Source organism: Heptranchias perlo, unplaced genomic scaffold (assembly GCF_035084215.1).
Source record: "Heptranchias perlo isolate sHepPer1 unplaced genomic scaffold, sHepPer1.hap1 HAP1_SCAFFOLD_537, whole genome shotgun sequence".
Taxonomy (NCBI): Eukaryota; Metazoa; Chordata; class Chondrichthyes; order Hexanchiformes; family Hexanchidae; genus Heptranchias; species Heptranchias perlo.
Window position 1 is genome coordinate 70,546 of NW_027139556.1, and position 23,937 is coordinate 94,482.

Here is a 23,937-nt window from a genome sequence, read left to right on the forward strand (position 1 = left end):
GGGACCCCTTTTATAGAGGGAGTCTCACCATCAGGGACCCCTTTTATAGAGGGAGTCTCACCATCAGGGACCCCTTTTATAGAGGGAGTCTCTCCATCAGGGACCCCTTTTATAGAGAGAGTCTCACCATCAGGGACCCCTTTTATAGAGAGAGTCTCACCATCAGGGACCCCTTTTATCGAGGGAGTCTCTCCATCAGGGACCCCTTTTATAGAGGGAGTCTCACCATCAGGGACCCCTTTTATAGAGAGAGTCCCACCATCAGGGACCCCTTTTATAGAGAGAGTCTCACCATCAGAGACCCCTTTTATAGAGAGAGTCTCACCATCAGGGACCCCTTTTATAGAGGGAGTCTCACCATCAGGGACCCCTTTTATAGAGAGAGTCCCACCATCAGGGACCCCTTTTATAGAGGGAGTCTCACCATCAGGGACCCCTTTTATAGAGAGAGTCTCACCATCAGGAACCCCTTTTATAGAGAGAGTCTCACCATCAGGGACCCCTTTTATAGAGGGAGTCTCACCATCAGAGACCCCTTTTATAGAGAGAGTCTCACCATCAGGGTCCCCTTTTATAGAGGGAGTCTCACCATCAGAGACCCCTTTTATAGAGTCTCACCATCAGGGACCCCTTTTATAGAGAGAGTCTCACCATCAGGGACCCCTTTTATAGAGGGAGTCTCTCCATCAGGGACCCCTTTTATAGAGAGAGTCTCACCATCAGGGACCCCTTTTATGGAGAGAGTCTCACCATCAGGGACCCCTTTTATAGAGAGAGTCTCACCATCAGGGACCCCTTTTATAGAGGGAGTCTCACCATCAGGGACCCCTTTTATAGAGGGAGTCTCACCATCAGGGACCCCTTTTATAGAGGGAGTCTCACCATCAGGGACCCCTTTTATAGAGAGAGTCTCACCATCAGAGACCCCTTTTATCGAGAGAGTCTCACCATCAGGGACCCCTTTTATAGAGGGAGTCTCACCATCAGGGACCCCTTTTATAGAGGGAGTCTCTCCATCAGGGACCCCTTTTATAGAGGGAGTCTCACCATCAGGGACCCCTTTTATAGAGAGAGTCTCACCATCAGAGACCCCTTTTATCGAGAGAGTCTCACCATCAGGGACCCCTTTTATAGAGGGAGTCTCACCATCAGGGACCCCTTTTATAGAGAGAGTCTCACCATCAGGGGCCCCTTTTATAGAGAGAGTCTCACCATCAGGGACCCCTTTTATAGAGAGAGTCTCACCATCAGGGACCCCTTTTATAGAGAGAGTCTCACCATCAGGGACCCCTTTTATAGAGGGAGTCTCTCCATCAGGGACCCCTTTTATAGAGAGAGTCTCACCATCAGGGACCCCTTTTATAGAGAGAGTCTCACCATCAGGGACCCCTTTTATAGAGAGAGTCTGACCATCAGGGACCCCTTTTATAGAGAGTCTCACCATCAGGGACCCCTTTTATAGAGAGAGTCTCACCATCAGGGACCCCTTTTATAGAGAGAGTCTCACCATCAGGGACCCCTTTTATAGAGAGAGTCTCACCATCAGGGACCCCTTTTATAGAGGGAGTCTCACCATCAGGGACCCCTTTTATAGAGAGAGTCTCACCATCAGGGACCCCTTTTATAGAGGGAGTCTCACCATCAGGGACCCCTTTTATAGAGGGAGTCTCACCATCAGGGACCCCTTTTATAGAGGGAGTCTCACCATCAGGGACCCCTTTTATAGAGGGAGTCTCACCATCAGGGGACCCCTTTTATCGAGGGAGTCTCACCATCAGGGACCCCTTTTATAGAGAGTCTCACCATCAGGGACCCCTTTTATAGAGGGAGTCTCACCATCAGGGACCCCTTTTATAGAGGGAGTCTCACCATCAGGGGACCCCTTTTATCGAGGGAGTCTCACCATCAGGGGACCCCTTTTATCGAGGGAGTCTCATTTTCAGGGGACCCCTTTCAGTGGGGAGCGCCCGAGCCGCTCCCACAGTCCGTCCCACCACAAGCAGCAACCTCTCACCACGGACGTGTTCAGGCCGGACATGACGGGGTCCTGCAGAGCATTGCACTTGTTCTCCTTGTCGGGTTCGCAGGCCCCGATCAGCTCGACCATCTTGTCGGGGTCGGTCGCGGTCTTCACATCGGCGAGACCCTTGGCCCAGGCGGAGGAGCTGACCAGCCACAGGAAAGCAAAAAGCACGGTCACAGTGAAGTCCTGCCCAGAGAGAGAGAGAGAGAGAGAGGGGATGAGGCTGGACCATTGAGGACGAGCGAGGAGAGGGGAAGGAGAGCACACCGTACAACGTTGGAGATACAACCTCCTCTTACCCATGGATGGATATATTTGGAAGGCAAATGGTATGTTGGCCTTTATTGCAAGGGGGGGTTGGAGTACAAGAGTAAGGAAGTCTTACTACAATTGTACAGGGCTTTGGAGAGACCTCACCTGGAGTGCGGTATAATTGGTCTCCTTATCTAAGGAAGGAGATACTTGCCTTTGAGGCGGTGCAACGAAGGTTCACTAGATTAATTCCTGGGATGAGAGGGTTGTCCTATGAGGAGAGATTGAGTAGAATGGGCCGATACTCTCTGGAGTTTAGAAGAATGAGAGGTGATCTCATTGAAACATCTAAGATTCTGAGGGGGCTCGACAGGGTAGATGCTGAGAGGCTGTTTCCCCCTGGCTGGAGAGTCCAGAACCAGGGGGCATAGTCTCAGGATAAGGGGTCGGCCATTCGAGACTGAGACGAGGAGGAATTTCTTCACTCAGAGGGTGGTGAATCTTTGGAATTCTCTCCCCCAGAGGGCTGTGGATGCTCAGTCGTTGAGTATACTCAAGGCTGAGGTGGATAGATTTCTGGACTCGAGGGATCGGGCGGGAAGGTGGGGTTGAGGGAGAAGATCGGCCGCGATCTGACCGAATGGCGGAGCAGGCTCGAGGGGCCGAATGGCCTGCTCCTGCTCCTAATTTCTTACGTTCTCTGACTTGGCTCGGGGGGGGGGGGGGGACGGGACGCCTGCCACTAGCGATACACCGCTGGCCCCCTCCGCCACCTCTGACTGGGACACCCAACCTCCCATCGCTGGACCGAGCCCGGGCACATCGCGGGAGCCACTTACAATCATGGGGCCCTTGTTATTTTCTCGGTACTTGGTCTGAAAGAAGAAGTAGACCACGGTGGCTGCTGTGGAGTAGAGGAACGCGAACACAGCTATGGTGACGAAGAACTCAGCCGAAGACGAGTAGTCCCCGGTCAGGAAGTATTTGTCTTGCTTGTCTCCCTTGCAGTTTGGAGCGCTGAAGTACACCTGGTGCAGCCTGTCGTTAAAGGACAATTCAGACGCGTCATTAACTGGTACCGCACAGCGCATCACCCTGCCGCTCAAGTGCACGGTCCCTTTAAGGCCAGAAAGCCCCGCTGCCGTTAAGTAAACACCGGTTGAGCTCACTGGAGAACTGCACCCTTGTTCCAAAGCCAAAGGGCAACTACAGACCCTCGGGTGGTGGGGGAAGCTTTTAGAAACGATAATCTGGGACAGAATTAAGTCACTTGGACAAGCGTGGATTAATTAAGGAAAGCCAGCACGGATTCGTTGAAGGCAAATCGTGTTTAACTCACTTGATTGAGTTTTTGGATGAGTTTTCAGGGAGGGTCGATGAGGGCAGTGCGGTTGATGCGATGTATATAGACTTTGAAAAGGTTTGATAAAGTGCCACATGATAGGCTTGTTATGTTAAAATTGAAGCCCATGGAATAAAGGGGGCAGTAACAGCATGGATACAGAATTGGTTAAGGGACAGGAGACAGAGAGTAGTGGTGAACGGTTGTTTTTCGGACTGGAGGGAGGTGTACAGTGGTGTTCCCCAGGGGTCGGTGCTGGGACCACTGCTTTTCTTGATATATATTAATGACTTGGACTTGGGTGTACAGGGCACAATTTCAAAATGTGCAGATGACACAAAACTTGGAAGTGTAGTGAACAGTGAGGAGGATGGTGATAGACTTCAAGAGGAGATAGACAGGCTGGTGGAATGGGCGGACACGTGGCAGATGAAGTTTAACGCAGGGAAGTGTGAAGTGATACATTTTGGTAGGAAGAATGAGGAGAGGCAAAATAAACTCGAAGGACACAACTCTAAAAGGGGTGCAGGAACAGAGAGATCTGGGGGTATATGTACACAAATCATTGAAGGCAGCAGGGCAGGTTGAGAAAGTGGTTAAAAAAGCATACGGGATCCTGGGCTTTATAAATAGAGGCACAGAGTGCAAAAGCAAGGAAGTCATGATGAACCTTTATAAAACACTGGTTCAGCCACAACTGGAGTATTGTGTCCAGTTCTGGGCACCGCACTTTAGGAAAGATGTGAGGGCCTTCGAGAGGGTGCAGAAGAGATTTACTAGAATGATTCCAGGGATGAGGGACTTCAGTTCCGTGGATAGACTGGAGAAGCTGGGGTTGTTCTCCTTGGAACAGAGACGGTTGCGAGGAGATTTGATCGAGGTGCTCAAAATCATGAAGGGTCCAGACAGAGTAGATAGAGAGAAACTGTTCCCATTGGTGGAAGGGTCGAGAACCAGAGGACACAGATTTAAGGTGATTGGCAAAAGAACCAAAGGCGACATGAGGAAAAACTTTTTTACACAGCGAGTGGTTAGGATCTGGAATGCACTGCCCGAGGGGGTGGTGGAGGCAGATTCAATCATGGCCTTCAAAAGGGGAACTGGATAAGTACTTGAAGGGAAAAAATCTGCAGGGCTACGGGGAAAAAACGGGGGGGAGTGGGACTAACAGGACTGCTTTTACACAGAGCCGGCACGGGCTCGATGGGCCGAATGGCCTCCTTCTGCGCTGTGATCATTCTAACGATTACGACCACTGTCAGTACATAACGGCGCCGTACAGTGAGAGGGGCGGAGAACGACAGGGGGGTGGGGAGAGTCGGAGGAGCGGACGGGAGGGGAGATGTGCGACGAGAAGCAGCGTCTGGCGGGAGTGCGTCCCATTTGCAAGACTGAATGGAAAAGAACGGAGGGAAGAGAGGAGAGGGGAGGGGAGGAAGAGAGTGCAGAAAGAAAGTAGCTGGATTTATAATTTATAGTTAAAGGGTTGTCTGGGGCAGAGAGAATTGTCTGCGTCACGAGCGGAGGAGCTGGGAGATGGGAAAACTGAGGCGCCACAGCGCCACCACTGGTGGGAGCGCGCAACTACAGCGTGACGTTTACATAGGCGGTTCCCAGTGTAATTGGGGAAAAGTGGGCAGGAAAGTTCATCGACAAAGAGACTTCCAAAGGACCCGAACAGCACCACAAACAGATGCAAAACAGAGAAGGCACTTAAGGGGAAGTTCGATTAAACACATGAGGGAGAAAGGAATAGAAGGATATGCTGATAGGGGGAGATGAAGTCGGGAGGGAGGAGGCTCGTGTGGAGCATAAACACCGGGATAACCCAGTTGGGCCGAATGGCCTGTTCCTGTGCTGGAAATTTCGATCTAAGTCAATGTTAAGATTGTTAATGCATAATAACTAAATATATAAGCAAATCTGCCTTTAGGTGAGTTGGATTACGTACTGTTTTTATAAAAGTACGAGTAACACCACTTAAAGGCACAATGTATTATTCTGCTGCCGAAGCGTAGGTCCCTTTAAGCCCGCAAAATCGAACTGGAGTTAAGTAAACACTGGGTGAGCTCGTTCAAAGCTCAACCCGGGGATCGGGGCCCTGCTTTTGCTCGTAAGCGGTCAATTTGAGAGCCTGCGGACATTCTGGCTCTGGTCGCGTCTGCTCCGGGACGGTGTGTGACGCCACAGAAATTTGCATCAGGCGTCGTGCGACACGGGGAGCGCGGCGGACGGCGGGCGGGGAGCGCGTACACGTTCGTCACGTGACTGGTTTGACGACACTATGTAAACGTGACGTGACAGCGCAGGTACGTACCTGAACGGGTACTCAAACTGCACTTTGATGTTCAGGTTGCTCTCACTCCTGTTGAAGCACTCCACGCTGAGACGGAACTCTCCGGAATAACTGCCGCAAGTCGCGAACGCAAAGATGGCAAAAATCTGCGAGCGTGAGAGAGAGAGAGAGAGAGAGAGAATGAAATATCTCGGAACACCGTGGGGCTGTCACACAGCGCTGCAGGATCAAACAGGACAGGCTGCAAACACCGTTTGGCCACGGACCAGGCGTTAAAGACTCGCTGATCTTAATGAGCCGATTCCCCACCCCCACAAAAGGACTTTGGTCTCTGTTAAACTGGCCATTCAGGACATCTTAACTGAGAGCCCCACACACAACTGGCAGAGAGACCGATCGCTCTCCGCCTCCCTTTGTCTATCTGACTCTGCACGTGTGCCTCCCCTCTCCCTCCTCATGCCTCCTCCCTCTCCCCCTGTCTCCTCTCTCTCCATACCTCCTCCCTCCCCCCCCACCCCCGGTCTCCTCTCTCTCCGTGCCTCCCCCCCTCGTCTCCTCTCTTCTCTCTGTCTCCTCCCTCCCTCTCTCTGCCTGTCTCCCCGTGTCTCCTCCCTCTCCCTCCTTCTGTCTGTCTCCCCATGTCTCCTCCCTCCCCCTCCCTGTCTGTCTGTCTCCTCCCTCCCCCTCCCTCCCTCTGTCTCCTCCCTCCCCCTCCCTGTCTGTCTGTCTCCTCCCTCCCCCTCCCTCCCTCTGTCTCCCCGTGTCTCCTCCCTCCCCCTCCCTGTCTGTCTGTCTCCACCCTCCCCCTCCCTCCCTGTCTCTGTCTCCCCGTGTCTCCTCCCTCCCTCTCTCTGCCTGTCTCCCCGTGTCTCCTCCCTCCCTCTCTGCCTGTCTCCTCGTGTCTCCTCCCTCCCTCTCTGCCTGTCTCCCCGTGTCTCCTCCCTCCCTCTCTGCCTGTCTCCCCGTGTCTCCTCCCTCCCTCTCTGCCTGTCTCCCCGTGTCTCCTCCCTCCCTCTCTGCCTGTCTCCCCGTGTCTCCTCCCTCCCTCTCTGCCTGTCTCCCCGTGTCTCCTCCCTCCCTCTCTGCCTGTCTCCCCGTGTCTCCTCCCTCCCTCTCTGCCTGTCTCCCCGTGTCTCCTCCCTCCCTCTCTGCCTGTCTCCCCGTGTCTCCTCCCTCCCTCTCTGCCTGTCTCCCCGTGTCTCCTCCCTCCCTCTCTGCCTGTCTCCCCGTGTCTCCTCCCTCCCTCTCTGCCTGTCTCCCCGTGTCTCCTCCCTCCCTCTCTGCCTGTCTCCCCGTGTCTCCTCCCTCCCTCTCTGCCTGTCTCCCCGTGTCTCCTCCCTCCCTCTCTGCCTGTCTCCCCGTGTCTCCTCCCTCCCTCTCTGCCTGTCTCCCCGTGTCTCCTCCCTCCCTCTCTGCCTGTCTCCCCGTGTCTCCTCCCTCCCTCTCTGCCTGTCTCCCCGTGTCTCCTCCCTCCCTCTCTGCCTGTCTCCCCGTGTCTCCTCCCTCTCCCTCCCTCTCTCTGCCTGTCTCCCCGTGTCTCCTCCCTCTCCCTCCCCCTCTCCGTCTGTCTCCTCCCTCCCCCTCCCTCTCTCTGTCTGTCTCCTCCCTCTCCCTCCCTCCCTCCCTCCCTCTCCTCGTCAGTCTACATCTGGCAGAGATCAAGTCCCCGGGTCGTTGCGGGCAGCTCCTGAAATCTCTTCCCCCCCCACTCCATCGCTGCTCGTTGAGGCCTCTCGACACCGTTCACACAGATCGTTCCCCTCACCCCCCCTGCCCTGCCCTGCCCCCCAGTGTTCCCCACCCCCCCCCCCCCGCCCCGCCGCCAGTGCCCCGAAGGCTGGGGGGCAGGTCACGCAGACCAATTCAATATTGAACAGCTGTTGCCAGGAGACATCGATGGCCTCCCTCCAACCCCTGTACTCCATGGGGTGTCGGGACAGGTCGGGGTTTATGAATTATCGAAGGCGGAGCGTGAGATTAGTGACTTGTTCTGACGCAGTCTTTCGTTCGGGGCAACAACAGAGGAGCAGCACCCGGTTTAAAGGGAGGGCTCGGGCAGATCCTGTCTTGCGGTCGCTCGCTGCGTCCCTGAGAAGACGGAAGAGATGAAAGGAACAAAGTCGGGAGGAAAGAAAGATAGAAAGTTGCAGAGACAGGCTTGCATTTCTAGAGTGCTGTTCACAGCCAATGAAGTACTTTTCTTTTTTTGAAAGCGTGCTCACCGTTGTAATGTAGCAGCCAATTTGCGCACAGCAAGATCCCACAAACGGCGATGTGACCAATGACCAGACCGGCTACTTTTTTTTAAAAAAATCGATGTTGTTTGAGGGATAAATATCGGCCCCAGGACCCCCCGGGGAGAACTCTCCCCCCGCACACCCCGACTGCTCTTCTTCCAATAGCGGCCGTGGGATCTTTTACGTCCCGCCCGAGAGGGGCAGACGGGGGGGGGGGGGGCCCTCGGTTTAACGTCTCGTCCCGAAAGACGGCCCCCTCCGACAGCGCGGCGCTCCCTCGGTACCGGCACCGCGGGGGGGGTGGGTGGGAGCGTCGGGGTCTGGATTACGGGGCTCGAGTCTCTGGAGTGAGGTGGGGGGGGGCTCGAACCCCCGACCTTTAACTCCGAGAGCGAGACCCCCACCGAGTCACGGATGGGAGGGCCCTCCTTTGCATTACAGTCTGTCATCTCCCATTCCGTCACTCTAGCAGAGAAACCTCGCAGTCTCATTAAAAAGGACTCCAGAGAGTGTCACAGGAATCTGCGGACAAGTGCGCTCTAAATTATTTAACGATGAATCATAAAAAGGTTGGGAGATGTAGCCTCATTCAAATGCATTAGTCACTTTATAAGTCATTCAAAAGCCCCACTGTGATTTAAAACTGCATTCTGCAACCCCCTTCAGAGCCATGCGGGAATCCGAATGAAAGGCTACACTGAGTGGTTCAGTAGATCCGAACGAGAAGATTGTAAACTTAACCCATTTACTTCCGCTTTCAGAAGCCAGTGTCAATTCCCCATTCCAGAGTAAAGCTCCCTCTACACCGTCCCGTCAAACACTCCCAGGGCAGGTACAGGGTTAGATACAGAGTAAAGCTCCCTCTACACTGTCCCATCAAACACTCCCAGGGCAGGTACAGGGTTAGAGACAGAGTAAAGCTCCCTCTACACTGTCCCGTCAAACACTCCCAGGGCAGGTACAGGGTTAGATACAGAGTAAAGCTCCCTCTACACTGTCCCATCAAACACTCCCAGGGCAGGTACAGGGTTAGAGACAGAGTAAAGCTCCCTCTACACTGTCCCGTCAAACACTCCCAGGGCAGGTACAGGGTTAGATACAGAGTAAAGCTCCCTCTACACTGTCCCATCAAACACTCCCAGGGCAGGTACAGGGTTAGATACAGAGTAAAGCTCCCTCTACACCGTCCCATCAAACACTCCCAGGGCAGGTACAGGGTTAGATACAGAGTAAAGCTCCCTCTACACTGTCCCATCAAACACTCCCAGGGCAGGTACAGGGTTAGATACAGAGTAAAGCTCCCTCTACACTGTCCCGTCAAACACTCCCAGGGCAGGTACAGGGTTAGAGACAGAGTAAAGCTCCCTCTACACTGTCCCGTCAAACACTCCCAGGGCAGGTACAGGGTTAGAGACAGAGTAAAGCTCCCTCTACACTGTCCCGTCAAACACTCCCAGGGCAGGTACAGGGTTAGATACAGAGTAAAGCTCCCTCTACACTGTCCCATCAAACACTCCCAGGGCAGGTACAGCGTTAGATACAGAGTAAAGCTCCCTCTACACTGTCCCATCAAACACTCCCAGGGCAGGTACAGGGTTAGATACAGAGTAAAGCTCCCTCTACACTGTCCCATCAAACACTCCCAGGGCAGGTACAGCGTTAGATACAGAGTAAAGCTCCCTCTACACCGTCCCGTCAAACACTCCCAGGGCAGGTACAGGGTTAGATACAGAGTAAAGCTCCCTCTACACTGTCCCATCAAACACTCCCAGGGCAGGTACAGGGTTAGATACAGAGTAAAGCTCCCTCTACACCGTCCCATCAAACACTCCCAGGGCAGGTACAGGGTTAGATACAGAGTAAAGCTCCCTCTACACCGTCCCATCAAACACTCCCAGGGCAGGTACAGGGTTAGATACAGAGTAAAGCTCCCTCTACACTGTCCCATCAAACACTCCCAGGGCAGGTACAGGGTTAGATACAGAGTAAAGCTCCCTCCACACTGTCCCATCAAACACTCCCAGGGCTGCTACAGGTTTAACAACTCCTCCGAAAAACGGCCCCTCCAACAGTGCGGCACTCCCTCAGTACCGACCCTCCGACAGCGCGGCGCTCCCTCAGTACCGACCCTCCGACAGTGCGGCGCTCCCTCAGTACCGACCCTCCGACAGCGCGGCGCTCCCTCAGTACCGACCCTCCGACAGTGCGGCGCTCCCTCAGTACCGACCCTCCGACAGCGCGGCGCTCCCTCAGTACCGACCCTCCGACAGCGCGGCGCTCCCTCAGTACCGACCCTCCGACAGTGCGGCGCTCCCTCAGTACCGACCCTCCCACAGTGCGGCGCTCCCTCAGTACCGACCCTCCGACAGCGCGGCGCTCCCTCAGTACCGACCCTCCGACAGTGCGGCGCTCCCTCAGTACCGACCCTCCGACAGTGCGGCGCTCCCTCAGTACCGACCCTCCGACAGCGCGGCGCTCCCTCAGTACCGACCCTCCGACAGTGCGGCGCTCCCTCAGTACCGACCCTCCGACAGTGCGGCGCTCCCTCAGTACCGACCCTCCGACAGCGCGGCGCTCCCTCAGTACCGACCCTCCGACAGTGCGGCGCTCCCTCAGTACCGACCCTCCCACAGTGCGGCGCTCCCTCAGTACCGACCCTCCCACAGCGCGGCGCTCCCTCAGTACCGACCCTCCGACAGTGCGGCGCTCCCTCAGTACCGACCCTCCGACAGCGCGGCGCTCCCTCAGTACCGACCCTCCGACAGTGCGGCGCTCCCTCAGTACCGACCCTCCGACAGTGCGGCGCTCCCTCAGTACCGACCCTCCGACAGTGCGGCGCTCCCTCAGTACCGACCCTCCGACAGTGCGGCGCTCCCTCAGTACCGACCCTCCGACAGTGCGGCGCTCCCTCAGTACCGACCCTCCGACAGTGCGGCGCTCCCTCAGTACTGACCCTCCCACAGTGCGGTGCTCCCTCAGTACTGACCCTCCGACAGTGCGGCGCTCCCTCAGTACCGACCCTCCGACAGCGCGGCGCTCCCTCAGTACCGACCCTCCGACAGCGCGGCGCTCCCTCAGTACCGACCCTCCGACAGTGCGGCGCTCCCTCAGTACCGACCCTCCGACAGCGCGGTGCTCCCTCAGTACCGACCCTCCGACAGCGCGGCGCTCCCTCAGTACCGACCCTCCGACAGTGCGGCGCTCCCTCAGTACCGACCCTCCGACAGTGCAGCGCTCCCTCAGTACCGACCCTCCGACAGCGCGGCGCTCCCTCAGTACCGACCCTCCGACAGTGCGGCGCTCCCTCAGTACCGACCCTCCCACAGTGCGGCGCTCCCTCAGTACCGACCCTCCCACAGTGCGGCGCTCCCTCAGTACCGACCCTCCGACAGTGCGGCGCTCCCTCAGTACCGACCCTCCGACAGTGCGGCGCTCCCTCAGCACCGACCCTCCGACAGTGCGGCGCTCCCTCAGTACCGACCCTCCGACAGTGCGGCGCTCCCTCGGTACCGACCCTCCGACAGCGCGGCGCTCCCTCAGTACCGGCACCGGGGGGGTGCGGGGGGGGGGGGGGAAAAGAGTGTCGGGGCCTGGATTACGGGGCTCGAGTCTCGGGAGTGAGGGGCTCGAACCCTCGACCGTCTGACCCACCGAGGCACAAGAGCAAACGTCTACGGTGGCGGGAATCGCTGGAGAGAGGGGGGGGGGTCCGAGCTGGTCTTCAGGGGGGGGGGCTGGGGAGCGATCGGGACAGAACGCAAAGCCAAGTGTTATCAGAAGGCACAGCGGAGGGGGGGCACTCGTCGTACACTGGGTTTCGATTGGAAGAGTGACTGCTCATTGTCAGGTACACAGAGTGTTTAAATGTCGACACATTCACTCACCACTGACGCTCGAGAACCAAGATCGAACTCACCGGGGCAAATATCACCATACACATTTAAAGGAGTTGCGGCCTCGTCGCCTCCCCCTGACCCCTTCCCCGCCACCGTCTGGCAGGCGGAAGTACGCAGACGCAGCCCGGTCCCGACAGGAACGAAAGCTCCGCGGCCCGCAGTGGGGGGTGGGGGGGCGGGGGGAGGCTGTTTCCCGCGACGGCAGAGAGAGAGAGCGAGTGGGGGTCCGCTGGCTGGGGCTCCGGCCGTTTTGCCGTCTCGCTGGAGCAGCTCTGTTCCGAGCCTCGCCACCCAGTACTGTGCCAGGAGGCTGTGCGAGTGTTGGGAGGGCTGGAGGTTAACCCTCGCTGGCCCAGGAAAGGTTACACATCTCCGTCTCTGCCTCTCTCTCTCTCTCTCTCCCCCCCCCCCCGCCTCCCTCTCCCCCCCTCTGTCTAACTCACTCCGCCTCCCTCTCCCCGCTCTGTCCAACTCCCCCCGCCTCCCTCTCTCTCCCCCCACTCTCTCCTCTCCACCCACCCCCCACCTTCGTGTCTCTCTCTCTCCCCCCCCGCCTCCCTCTCACCCCCTCCACCTCCCTCTGTCTAGCTCCCTCCGCCTCCCTCTCTCTCCACTCCCCCCCCGCCTCCGTGTCTCTCTCTCTCCCCCCCCGCCTCCGTGTCTCTCTCTCTCCCCCCCCGCCTCCGTGTCTCTCTCTCTCCCCCCCGCCTCCTACTCCCCCTCTCTCTTCCTCCCACTCCCTTCCTCTCCCTGCCTCCCACTCCCTTCCCCTCCCACTCCCTCGTCTCCCACTCTCTTTCCCTCCCTCGCCTCCCACTCCCTCCCTCGCCTCTCACTCCCTTCCTCTCCCTCGCCTCTCACTCCCTTCCTCTCCCTCGCCTCCCACTCCCTTCCTCTCCCACTCCCTTCCCCTCCTCTCCCACTCCCTTCCCCTCCCTCGCCTCCCACTCCCTTCCCCTCCCTCGCCTCCCACTCCCTTCCCCTCCCTCGCCTCCCACTCTCTCCCTCTCCCTGCCTCCCACTCTCTCCCTCTCCTCCCACTCTCTCCTCACCCCCCACCCTCACCACGAGCTGCTCCTCTGGCACCGAATCAGAATCTTCTGTTCCGACACAAATTTTCCTTCTCCCTCTGCGAACGCCCCACCACCGATCCAAGGGGCCCCCCCTCACTTAGCTCGCTCAGCCTGAGGCTTCATCGGGTTGTGGGGCGAGGTGGGGGCGGAGGGACAGGAGAGGATCAAGACCACCCGGGATTCCTTCCTTCTCCTCGTCACCGCTCGTCCGCACGACTGCAATCGCGCGGGCGCCGGGCGAGGGGAAAGGGTGGAGCCCCTGGGCGACGCCCCCCGCGGTCGAATAGCCCGCACCCGGGGAAAGGCCTCGGCCAACAAAATCGCAATCCCGCGAGGTGTCGGTATTCTCCCCTCTCTCTCTCTCTCGTCCGGCGCCGCGAGCCGCCCATCGATGGCGGAAATGCCGTTTGCACGACGTTTGAAATCCTGTAGTTCTATCATCCTCCCTCGGAGGGGGGGGGGGGGGGGGGGGAAAGGGAGGCGGAAATCCGAGGAACATCAAAGACAATCTTCAGTCGGTGCTTCTGGTCTCTCGGGAGCCGAACTGGAATAACTAATTAGGGCATGAAAGAATATTGAGAGAGAGAGAGAAAAAACAGGAGATTTTTTAATTTTTCTTAATGTAAACGAAAGTAGAACAGCCTCTGTTCACACGCCCTCCTTTGGAGGCCGAACAGACCAGAACAACTCCGCGTTTCTGCCGGCCGTGGCTCACCGGGGTCTCACTCTCCTCCGCCAACCCCCACTCCCCAGCCTCGGAGTCAGAGGGTCGAGGGTTCGAGCCCCCGCTCCAGAGACTCGAGCCCCGTAATCCAGGCCCCGACACTCCCCCCCGACTCCCGCCGGGTGCCAGGGCGCCACTGTCGGAGGGTCGGTACTGAGGGAGCGCCGCACTGTCGGAGGGTCGGTACTGAGGGAGCGCCGCACTGTCGGAGGGGCAGTACTGAGGGAGCGCCGCACTGTGGGAGGATCAGTACTGAGGGAGCGCCGCACTGTCGGAGGGTCGGTACTGAGGGAGCGCCGCACTGTGGGAGGATCAGTACTGAGGGAGCGCCGCACTGTGGGAGGGTCGGTACTGAGGGAGCGCCGCACTGTGGGAGGGTCGGTACTGAGGGAGCGCCGCACTGTCGGAGGGTCGGTACTGAGGGAGCGCCGCACTGTCGGAGGGTCGGTACTGAGGGAGCGCCGCACTGTCGGAGGGTCGGTACTGAGGGAGCGCCGCACTGTCGGAGGGTCGGTACTGAGGGAGCGCCGCACTGTCGGAGGGGCAGTACTGAGGGAGCGCCGCGCTGTCGGAGGGTCGGTGCTGAGGGAGCGCCGCACTGTCGGAGGGTCGGTGCTGAGGGAGCGCCGCACTGTGGGAGGGTCGGTACTGAGGGAGCGCCGCACTGTCGGAGGGGCGGTGCTGAGGGAGCGCCGCGCTGTCGGAGGGTCGGTGCTGAGGGAGCGCCGCGCTGTCGGAGGGTCGGTGCTGAGGGAGCGCCGCGCTGTCGGAGGGTCAGTGCTGAGGGAGCGCTGCGCTGTCGGAGGGTCAGTACTGAGGGAGCGCCGCACTGTCGGAGGGTCAGTACTGAGGGAACGCCGCACTGTCGGAGGGGCAGTGCTGAGGGAGCGCCGCACTGTCGGAGGGGCAGTGCTGAGGGAGCGCCGCACTGTCGGAGGGTCGGTACTGAGGGAGCGCCGCACTGTCGGAGAGTCGGTACTGAGGGAGCGCCGCACTGTCGGAGGGGCAGTGCTGAGGGAGCGCCGCACTGTCGGAGGGTCAGTGCTGAGGGAGCTCCGCACTGTCGGAGGGTCAGTGCTGAGGGAGCGCCGCACTATCGGAGGGTCGGTACTGAGGGAGCGCCGCACTGTCGGAGGGTCGGTACTGAGGGAGCGCCGCACTGTCAGAGGGTCGGTACTGAGGGAGCGCCGCACTGTCGGAGGGTCGGTACTGAGGGAGCGCCGTACTGTCGGAGGGTCGGTACTGAGGGAGCGCCGCACTGTCGGAGGGTCGGTACTGAGGGAGCGCCGCCCTGTCGGAGGGTCGGTACTGAGGGAGCGCCGCACTGTCGGAGGGGCGGTACTGAGGGAGCGCCGCACTGTCGGAGGGTCCGTACTGAGGGAGCGCCGCACTGTCGGAGGGGCCGTCTTTCGGGATGAGACGTTAAACCGAGGCCCCCGTCTGCCCCTCTCGGGTGGGACGTAGAAGATCCCACGGCCGCTATTGGACGAAGAGCGGGGGGAGGGGGGAGTTCTCCCCGGGGTCCTGGGGCCGATATTTATCCCTCGACCAACATCAAAACAGATGATCTGGTCATTTATAACATTGGCGGTTTGTGGGATCTTGCTGTGCGCAAAATGGCAGCCGCGTTACCTACATTACAACAGTGACCGCACTTCAAAGACGCAGTTCATTGGCTGTGAAGAGCTTTGGGGACGTCCTGAGCGATTACCAAACAAAATTTGACACCGAGCCCCGTAAGGAGATATTCGGACAGGTGACCAAAAGCTCGGTCAAAGAGGGAGGTTTTAAGGAGCGTCTTAAAGGAGGAGAGAGAGAGGCGGAGAGGTTTAGGGAGGGAATTCCAGAGCTCAGGGCCGAGGCGGCTGAAGGCACGGCCGCCAATGGCGGAGCGATGGGAATCGGGGGGATGCGCAAGAGGCCGGAATTGGAGGAGCGCAGAGATCTGGGAGGGTCGGGGGAGGTTACAGAGATAGTGAGGGGGGGGGCGAGGGCCATGGAGGGATTGGGACACAAGGCTCGATAGACATACCAATCCAGGTCGGTCTTAAGAGGGACGAGGACAGGGTTTTCATAAGCTGGGATTGTTCCTTCACTCGTCCAGCACGAAGTTCAAAACACCGTGAGTCATTAATGGGCTCAAGGCAAGGGGGCCCCCCGAGTTCTGACACCGAGCTTTCCTGTTTCGCTGGTCTGCAGCCTGTCTCCAGCTCCCAGTTAACACAACAGGGTAAGAATTAACCCCTTACAACAGCGACTACACTTCAAACAGAGGACTTCAGTGGCTGTGAAGGGCTTTGCGACGTCCTGAGGGGGGGTGAAAGTCCCTGGAGAAACAGAACGTTCTTTCTCCTGCCCGTCGCTGGTCTCCGCTGTTGCTCAGTGGGGTCTCGCTCTCTCCCACCCCCGCCCGAGTCGGAAGGTCCTGGGTTCGAGCCCCCCTCACTCCCGAGACTCGAGCCCCGTGATCCAGGCCCCGACAATCCCCGCGACAGGTGCCGGGGCCGAGGGAGCGCCGCGCCGTCGGAGGGGCCGCGAGGAGGGAGCGCCGCGCCGTCGGAGGGGCCGCGAGGAGGGAGCGACGCACCGTCGGAGGGGCCGCGAGGAGGGAGCGACGCACCGTCGGAGGGGCCGCGAGGAGGGAGCGACGCACCGTCGGAGGGGCCGCGAGGAGGGAGCGACGCACCGTCGGAGGGGCCGCGAGGAGGGAGCGACGCACTGTCGGAGGGGCCGCGAGGAGGGAGCGACGCACTGTCGGAGGGGCCGCGAGGAGGGAGCGACGCACTGTCGGAGGGGCCGCGAGGAGGGAGCGACGCACTGTCGGAGGGGCCGCGAGGAGGGAGCGACGCACTGTCGGAGGGGCTGCGAGGAGGGAGCGACGCACTGTCGGAGGGGCCGCGAGGAGGGAGCGACGCACTGTCGGAGGGGCCGCGAGGAGGGAGCGACGCACTGTCGGAGGGGCCGCGAGGAGGGAGCGACGCACTGTCGGAGGGGCCGCGAGGAGGGAGCGACGCACTGTCGGAGGGGCCGCGAGGAGGGAGCGACGAAAGAGTACTCGCAGAGAAGATGTTTCCACTTGTGGGGGGAGACCAGAACGAGGGGGCCATCAATATAAGAGAGTCACTAATAAATCCAATCGGGGAATTCAGGAGAAACTTCTTTACCCAGAGAGCGGTGAGAATGTGGAACTCGCTCCCACAGGGAGTGGTCGAGGGGAATCGAATCGATGGATTTAAGGGGAAGCTCGATAAACACATGAGGGAGAAAGGAATAGAAGGAGAGGGTGAGATGGAGTAGGGAGGGAGGAGGCTCGTGTGGAGCATAAACACCGGGATAGACCGGTTGGGCCGAATGGCCTGTTTCTGTGCTGCAAATTCGATGTAAATCGAGGCCTCCGTCGACCCTCTCAGGTGGATGTAAAAGATCCCACAGCCACGACTGGAAGAAGAGCAGGGGGCAGGGTGTGGAGTTGTTGATCATGAAGTACAACACGGGTTAGATACAGAGTAAAGCTCCCTCTACACTGTCCCATCAAACACTCCCAGGGCAGGTACAGGGTTAGATACAGAGTAAAGCTCCCTCTACACTGTCCCATCAAACACTCCCAGGGCAGGTACAGGGTTAGATACAGAGTAAAGCTCCCTCTACACCGTCCCATCAAACACTCCCAGGGCAGGTACAGGGTTAGATACAGAGTAAAGCTCCCTCTACACTGTCCCATCAAACACTCCCAGGGCAGGTACAGGGTTAGATACAGAGTAAAGCTCCCTCTACACTGTCCCATCAAACACTCCCAGGGCAGGGACAGGGTTAGATACAGAGTAAAGCTCCCTCTACACTGTCCCATTAAACACTCCCAGGGCAGGTACAGGGTTAGATACAGAGTAAAGCTCCCTCTACACTGTCCCATCAAACACTCCCAGGGCAGGTACAGGGTTAGATACAGAGTAAAGCTCCCTCTACACTGTCCCATCAAACACTCCCAGGGCAGGTACAGGGTTAGATACAGAGTAAAGCTCCCTCTACACTGTCCCATCAAACACTCCCAGGGCAGGTACAGGGTTAGATACAGAGTAAAGCTCCCTCTACACTGTCCCATCAAACACTCCCAGGGCAGGGACAGGGTTAGATACAGAGTAAAGCTCCCTCTACACTGTCCCATTAAACACTCCCAGGGCAGGTACAGGGTTAGATACAGAGTAAAGCTCCCTCTACACTGTCCCATCAAACACTCCCAGGGCAGGTACAGGGTTAGATACAGAGTAAAGCTCCCTCTACACTGTCCCATCAAACACTCCCAGGGCAGGTACAGGGTTAGATACAGAGTAAAGCTCCCTCTACACTGTCCCATCAAACACTCCCGGGGCAGGTACAGGGTTAGATACAGAGTAAAGCTCCCTCTACACTGTCCCCATCAAACACTGCCAGGGGCAGGTACAGGGTTAGATACAGAGTAAAGCTCCCACTACACTGTCCCATCAAACACTCCCAGGGCAGGTACAGGGTTAGATACAGAGTAAAGCTCCCTCTACACTGTCCCATCAAACACTCCCAGGGCAGGCATAGGGTTAGATACAGAGTAAAGCTCCCTCTACACTGTCCCGTCAAACACTCCCAGGGCAGGTACAGGGTTAGATACAGAGTAAAGCTCCCTCTACACTGTCCCATCAAACACTCCCAGGGCAGGTACAGGGTTAGATACAGAGTAAAGCTCCCTCTACACTGTCCCATCAAACACTCCCAGGGCAGGTACAGGGTTAGATACAGAGTAAAGCTCCCTCTACACTGTCCCATTAAACACTCCCAGGGGCAGGTACAGGGTTAGATACAGAGTAAAGCTCCCTCTACACTGTCCCATCAAACACTCCCAGGGCAGGTACAGGGTTAGATACAGAGTAAAGCTCCCTCTACACTGTCCCATCAAACACTCCCAGGGGCAGGTACAGGGTAAGATACAGAGTAAAGCTCCCTCTACACTGTCCCATCAAACACTCCCAGGGGCAGGTACAGGGTTAGATACAGAGTAAAGCTCCCTCTACACTGTCCCATCAAACACTCCCAGGGCAGGTACAGGGTTAGATACAGAGTAAAGCTCCCTCTACACTGTCCCATCAAACACTCCCAGGGCTGGTACAGGGTTAGATACAGAGTAAAGCTCCCTCTACACTGTCCCATCAAACACTCCCAGGGCAGGTACAGGGTTAGATACAGAGTAAAGCTCCCTCTACACTGTCCCATCAAACACTCCCAGGGCAGGTACAGGGTTAGATACAGAGTAAAGCTCCCTCTACACTGTCCCATCAAACACTCCCAGGGCAGGTACAGGGTTAGATACAGAGTAAAGCTCCCTCTACACTGTCCCATCAAACACTCCCAGGGCAGGTACAGGGTTAGATACAGAGTAAAGCTCCCTCTACACTGTCCCGTCAAACACTCCCAGGGGCAGGTACAGGGTTAGATACAGAGTAAAGCTCCCTCTACACTGTCCCATCAAACACTCCCAGGGCAGGTACAGGGTTAGATACAGAGTAAAGCTCCCTCTGCACTGTCCCATCAAACACTCCCAGGGCAGGTACAGGGTTAGATACAGAGTAAAGCTCCCTCTACACTGTCCCATCAAACACTCCCAGGGCAGGTACAGGGTTAGATACAGAGTAAAGCTCCCTCTGCACTGTCCCATCAAACACTCCCAGGGCAGGTACAGGGTTAGATACAGAGTAAAGCTCCCACTACACTGTCCCATCAAACACTCCCAGGGCAGGTACAGGGTTAGATACAGAGTAAAGCTCCCTCTACACTGTCCCATCAAACACTCCCAGGGCAGGTATAGGGTTAGATACAGAGTAAAGCTCCCTCTACACTGTCCCGTCAAACACTCCCAGGGCAGGTACAGGGTTAGATACAGAGTAAAGCTCCCTCTACACTGTCCCATCAAACATTCCCAGGGCAGGTACAGGGTTAGATACAGAGTAAAGCTCCCTCTACACTGTCCCATCAAACACTCCCAGGGGCAGGTACAGGGTTAGATACAGAGTAAAGCTCCCTCTACACTGTCCCATCAAACACTCCCAGGGGCAGGTACAGGGTTAGATACAGAGTAAAGCTCCCTCTACACTGTCCCATCAAACACTCCCAGGGCAGGTACAGGGTTAGATACAGAGTAAAGCTCCCTCTACACTGTCCCATCAAACACTCCCAGGGCAGGTACAGGGTTAGATACAGAGTAAAGCTCCCTCTACACTGTCCCATCAAACACTCCCAGGGCAGGTACAGGGTTAGATACAGAGTAAAGCTCCCTCTACACTGTCCCATCAAACACTCCCAGGGCAGGTACAGGGTTAGATACAGAGTAAAGCTCCCTCTACACTGTCCCGTCAAACACTCCCAGGGCAGGTACAGGGTTAGATACAGAGTAAAGCTCCCTCTACACTGTCCCATCAAACACTCCCAGGGGCAGGTACAGGGTTAGATACAGAGTAAAGCTCCCTCTACACTGTCCCATCAAACACTCCCAGGGCAGGTACAGGGTTAGATACAGAGTAAAGCTCCCTCTACACTGTCCCATCAAACACTCCCAGGGCAGGTACAGGGTTAGATACAGAGTAAAGCTCCCTCTACACTGTCGCATCAAACACTCCCAGGGCAGGTACAGGGTTAGATACAGAGTAAAGCTCCCTCTACACTGTCCCATCAAACACTCCCAGGGCAGGTACAGGGTTAGATACAGAGTAAAGCTCCCTCTACACTGTCCCATCAAACACTCCCAGGGCAGGTACAGGGTTAGATACAGAGTAAAGCTCCCTCTACACTGTCCCATCAAACACTCCCAGGGCAGGTACAGGGTTAGATACAGAGTAAAGCTCCCTCTACACTGTCCCGTCAAACACTCCCAGGGGCAGGTACAGGGTTAGATACAGAGTAAAGCTCCCTCTACACTGTCCCATCAAACACTCCCAGGGCAGGTACAGGGTTAGATACAGAGTAAAGCTCCCTCTGCACTGTCCCATCAAACACTCCCAGGGCAGGTACAGGGTTAGATACAGAGTAAAGCTCCCTCTACACTGTCCCATCAAACACTGCCAGGGCAGGTACAGGGTTAGATACAGAGTAAAGCTCCCTCTGCACTGTCCCATCAAACACTCCCAGGGCAGGTACAGGGTTAGATACAGTGTAAAGCTCCCACTACACTGTCCCATCAAACACTCCCAGGGCAGGTACAGGGTTAGATACAGTGTAAAGCTCCCGCCACACTGTCCCATCAAACACTCCCAGGGCAGGTATAGGGTTAGATACAGAGTAAAGCTCCCTCTACACTGTCCCGTCAAACACTCCCAGGGCAGGTACAGGGTTAGATACAGAGTAAAGCTCCCTCTACACTGTCCCATCAAACACTCCCGGGGCAGGTACAGGGTTAGATACAGAGTAAAGCTCCCTCTACACTGTCCCATCAAACACTCCCAGGGCAGGTACAGGGTTAGATACAGAGTAAAGCTCCCTCTACACTGTCCCATCAAACACTCCCAGGGGCAGGTACAGGGTTAGATACAGAGTAAAGCTCCCTCTACACTGTCCCATCAAACACTCCCAGGGCAGGTACAGGGTTAGATACAGAGTAAAGCTCCCTCTACACTGTCCCATCAAACACTCCCAGGGGCAGGTACAGGGTTAGATACAGAGCAAAGCTCCCTCTACACTGTCCCATCAAACACTCCCAGGGGCAGGTACAGGGTTAGATACAGAGTAAAGCTCCCTCTACACTGTCCCATCAAACACTCCCAGGGCAGGTACAGGGTTAGATACAGAGTAAAGCTCCCTCTACACTGTCCCATCAAACACTCCCAGGGCAGGTACAGGGTTAGATACAGAGTAAAGCTCCCTCTACACTGTCCCATCAAACACTCCCAGGGCAGGTACAGGGTTAGATACAGAGTAAAGCTCCCTCTACACTGTTCCATCAAACACTCCCAGGGCAGGTACAGGGTTAGATACAGAGTAAAGCTCCCTCCACACTGTCCCGTCAAACACTCCCAGGGCAGGTACAGGGTTAGATACAGAGTAAAGCTCCCTCTACACTGTCCCATCAAACAGTCCCAGGGCAGGTACAGGGTTAGATACAGAGTAAAGCTCCCTCTACACTGTCCCATCAAACACTCCCAGGGAAGGGACAGGGTTACATACAGAGTAAAGCTCCCTCTACACTGTCCCATCAAACACTCCCAGGGCAGGTACAGGGTTAGATACAGAGTAAAGCTCCCTCTACACTGTCCCATCAAACACTCCCAGGGCAGGTACAGGGTTACATACAGAGTAAAGCTCCCTCTACACTGTCCCATCAAACACTCCCAGGGCAGGTACAGGGTTAGATACAGAGTAAAGCTCCCTCTGCACTGCCCCATCAAACACTCCCAGGGCAGGTACAGGGTTAGATACAGAGTAAAGCTCCCTCAACACTGTCCCATCAAACACTCCCAGGGCAGGTACAGGGTTACATACAGAGTAAAGCTCCCTCTACACTGTCCCATCAAACACTCCCAGGGCAGTTACAGGGTTAGATACAGAGTAAAGCTCCCTCTACACTGTCCCATCAAACACTCCCAGGGCAGGTACAGGGTTACATCCAGAGTAAAGCTCCCTCGACACTGTCCCATCAAACACTCCCAGGGCAGGTACAGGGTTAGATACAGAGTAAAGCTCCCTCTACACTGTCCCATCAAACACTCCCAGGGCAGGTACAGGGTTACATACAGAGTAAAGCTCCCTCTACACTGTCCCATCAAACACTCCCAGGGCAGGTATAGGGTTAGATACAGAGTAAAGCTCCCTCTACACTGTCCCATCAAACACTCCCAGGGCAGGTACAGGGTTGCATACAGAGTAAAGCTCCCTCTACACTGTCCATCAAACACTCCCAGGGCAGGTACAGGGTTAGATACAGAGTAAAGCTCCCTCTACACTGTCCCATCAAACACTCCCAGGGCAGGTACAGGGTTAGATACAGAGTAAAGCTCCCTCTACACTGTCCCATCAAACACTCCCAGGGCAGGTACAGGGTTACATAGAGAGTAAAGCTCCCTCTACACTGTCCCATCAAACACTCCCAGGGCAGGTACAGGGTTAGATACAGAGTAAAGCTCCCTCTACACTGTCCCATCAAACACTCCCAGGGCAGGTACAGGGTTAGATACAGAGTAAAGCTCCCTCTACACTGTCCCCATCAAACACTCCCAGGGCAGGTACAGGGTTAGATACAGAGTAAAGCTCCCTCGACACTGTCCCATCAAACACTCCTAGGGGAAGGTACAGGGTTAGATACAGAGTAAAGCTCCCTCTACACTGTCCCATCAAACACTCCCAGGGCAGGTACAGGGTTAGATACAGAGTAAAGCTCCCTCCACACTGTCCCATCAAACACTCCCAGGGCAGGTACAGGGTTAGATACAGAGTAAAGCTCCCTCTGCACTGTCCCCATCAAACACTCCCAGGGCAGGTACAGGGTTAGATGCAGAGTAAAGCTCCCTCAACACTGTCCCATCAAACACTCCCAGGGCAGGTACAGGGTTAGATACAGAGTAAAGCTCCCTCTACACTGTCCCATCAAACACTCCCAGGGCAGGTACAGGGTTAGATACAGAGTAAAGCTCCCTCTACACTGTCCCATCAAACACTCCCAGGGCAGGTGCAGGATTACATACAGAGCAAAGCTCCCTCTACACTGTCCCATCAAACACTCGCAGGGGAGGTACAGGGTTAGATACAGAGTAAAGCTCCCTCTACACTGTCCCATCAAACACTCCCAGGGCAGGTCCAGGGTTAGATACAGAGTGAAGCTCCCTCTACACTGTCCCATCAAACACTCCCATGGCAGGTACAGGGTTAGGTACAGAGTAAAGCTCCCTCTACACTGTCCCGTCAAACACTCCCATGGCAGGTACAGGGTTAGATACAGAGTAAAGCTCCCTCTCCGCTGTCCCATCAAACACTCCCAGGGCAGGTACAGGGTTAGATACAGAGTAAAGCTCCCTCGACACTGTCCCATCAAACACTCCCAGGGCAGGTACAGGGTTAGATACAGAGTAAAGCTCCCTCTACACTGT

The 23,937-nt window shown here is 56.7% G+C and overlaps 1 protein-coding gene across 1 annotated transcript in view; it reads right to left on the reverse strand.

Annotated features, from left to right (window-relative positions):
• Nucleotides 1-23,937, reverse strand: part of LOC137315128 (prickle planar cell polarity protein 3-like) — a gene marked incomplete at its 3' end in the record, with an annotated part of 141,712 nt that overhangs the window by 69,529 nt on the left and 48,246 nt on the right. The window contains 3 exon segments of the mRNA XM_067980033.1: nt 2,015-2,209; nt 3,115-3,313; nt 5,935-6,119. Coding sequence (XP_067836134.1) covers nt 2,015-2,209; nt 3,115-3,313; nt 5,935-6,119 — 579 coding nt within the window.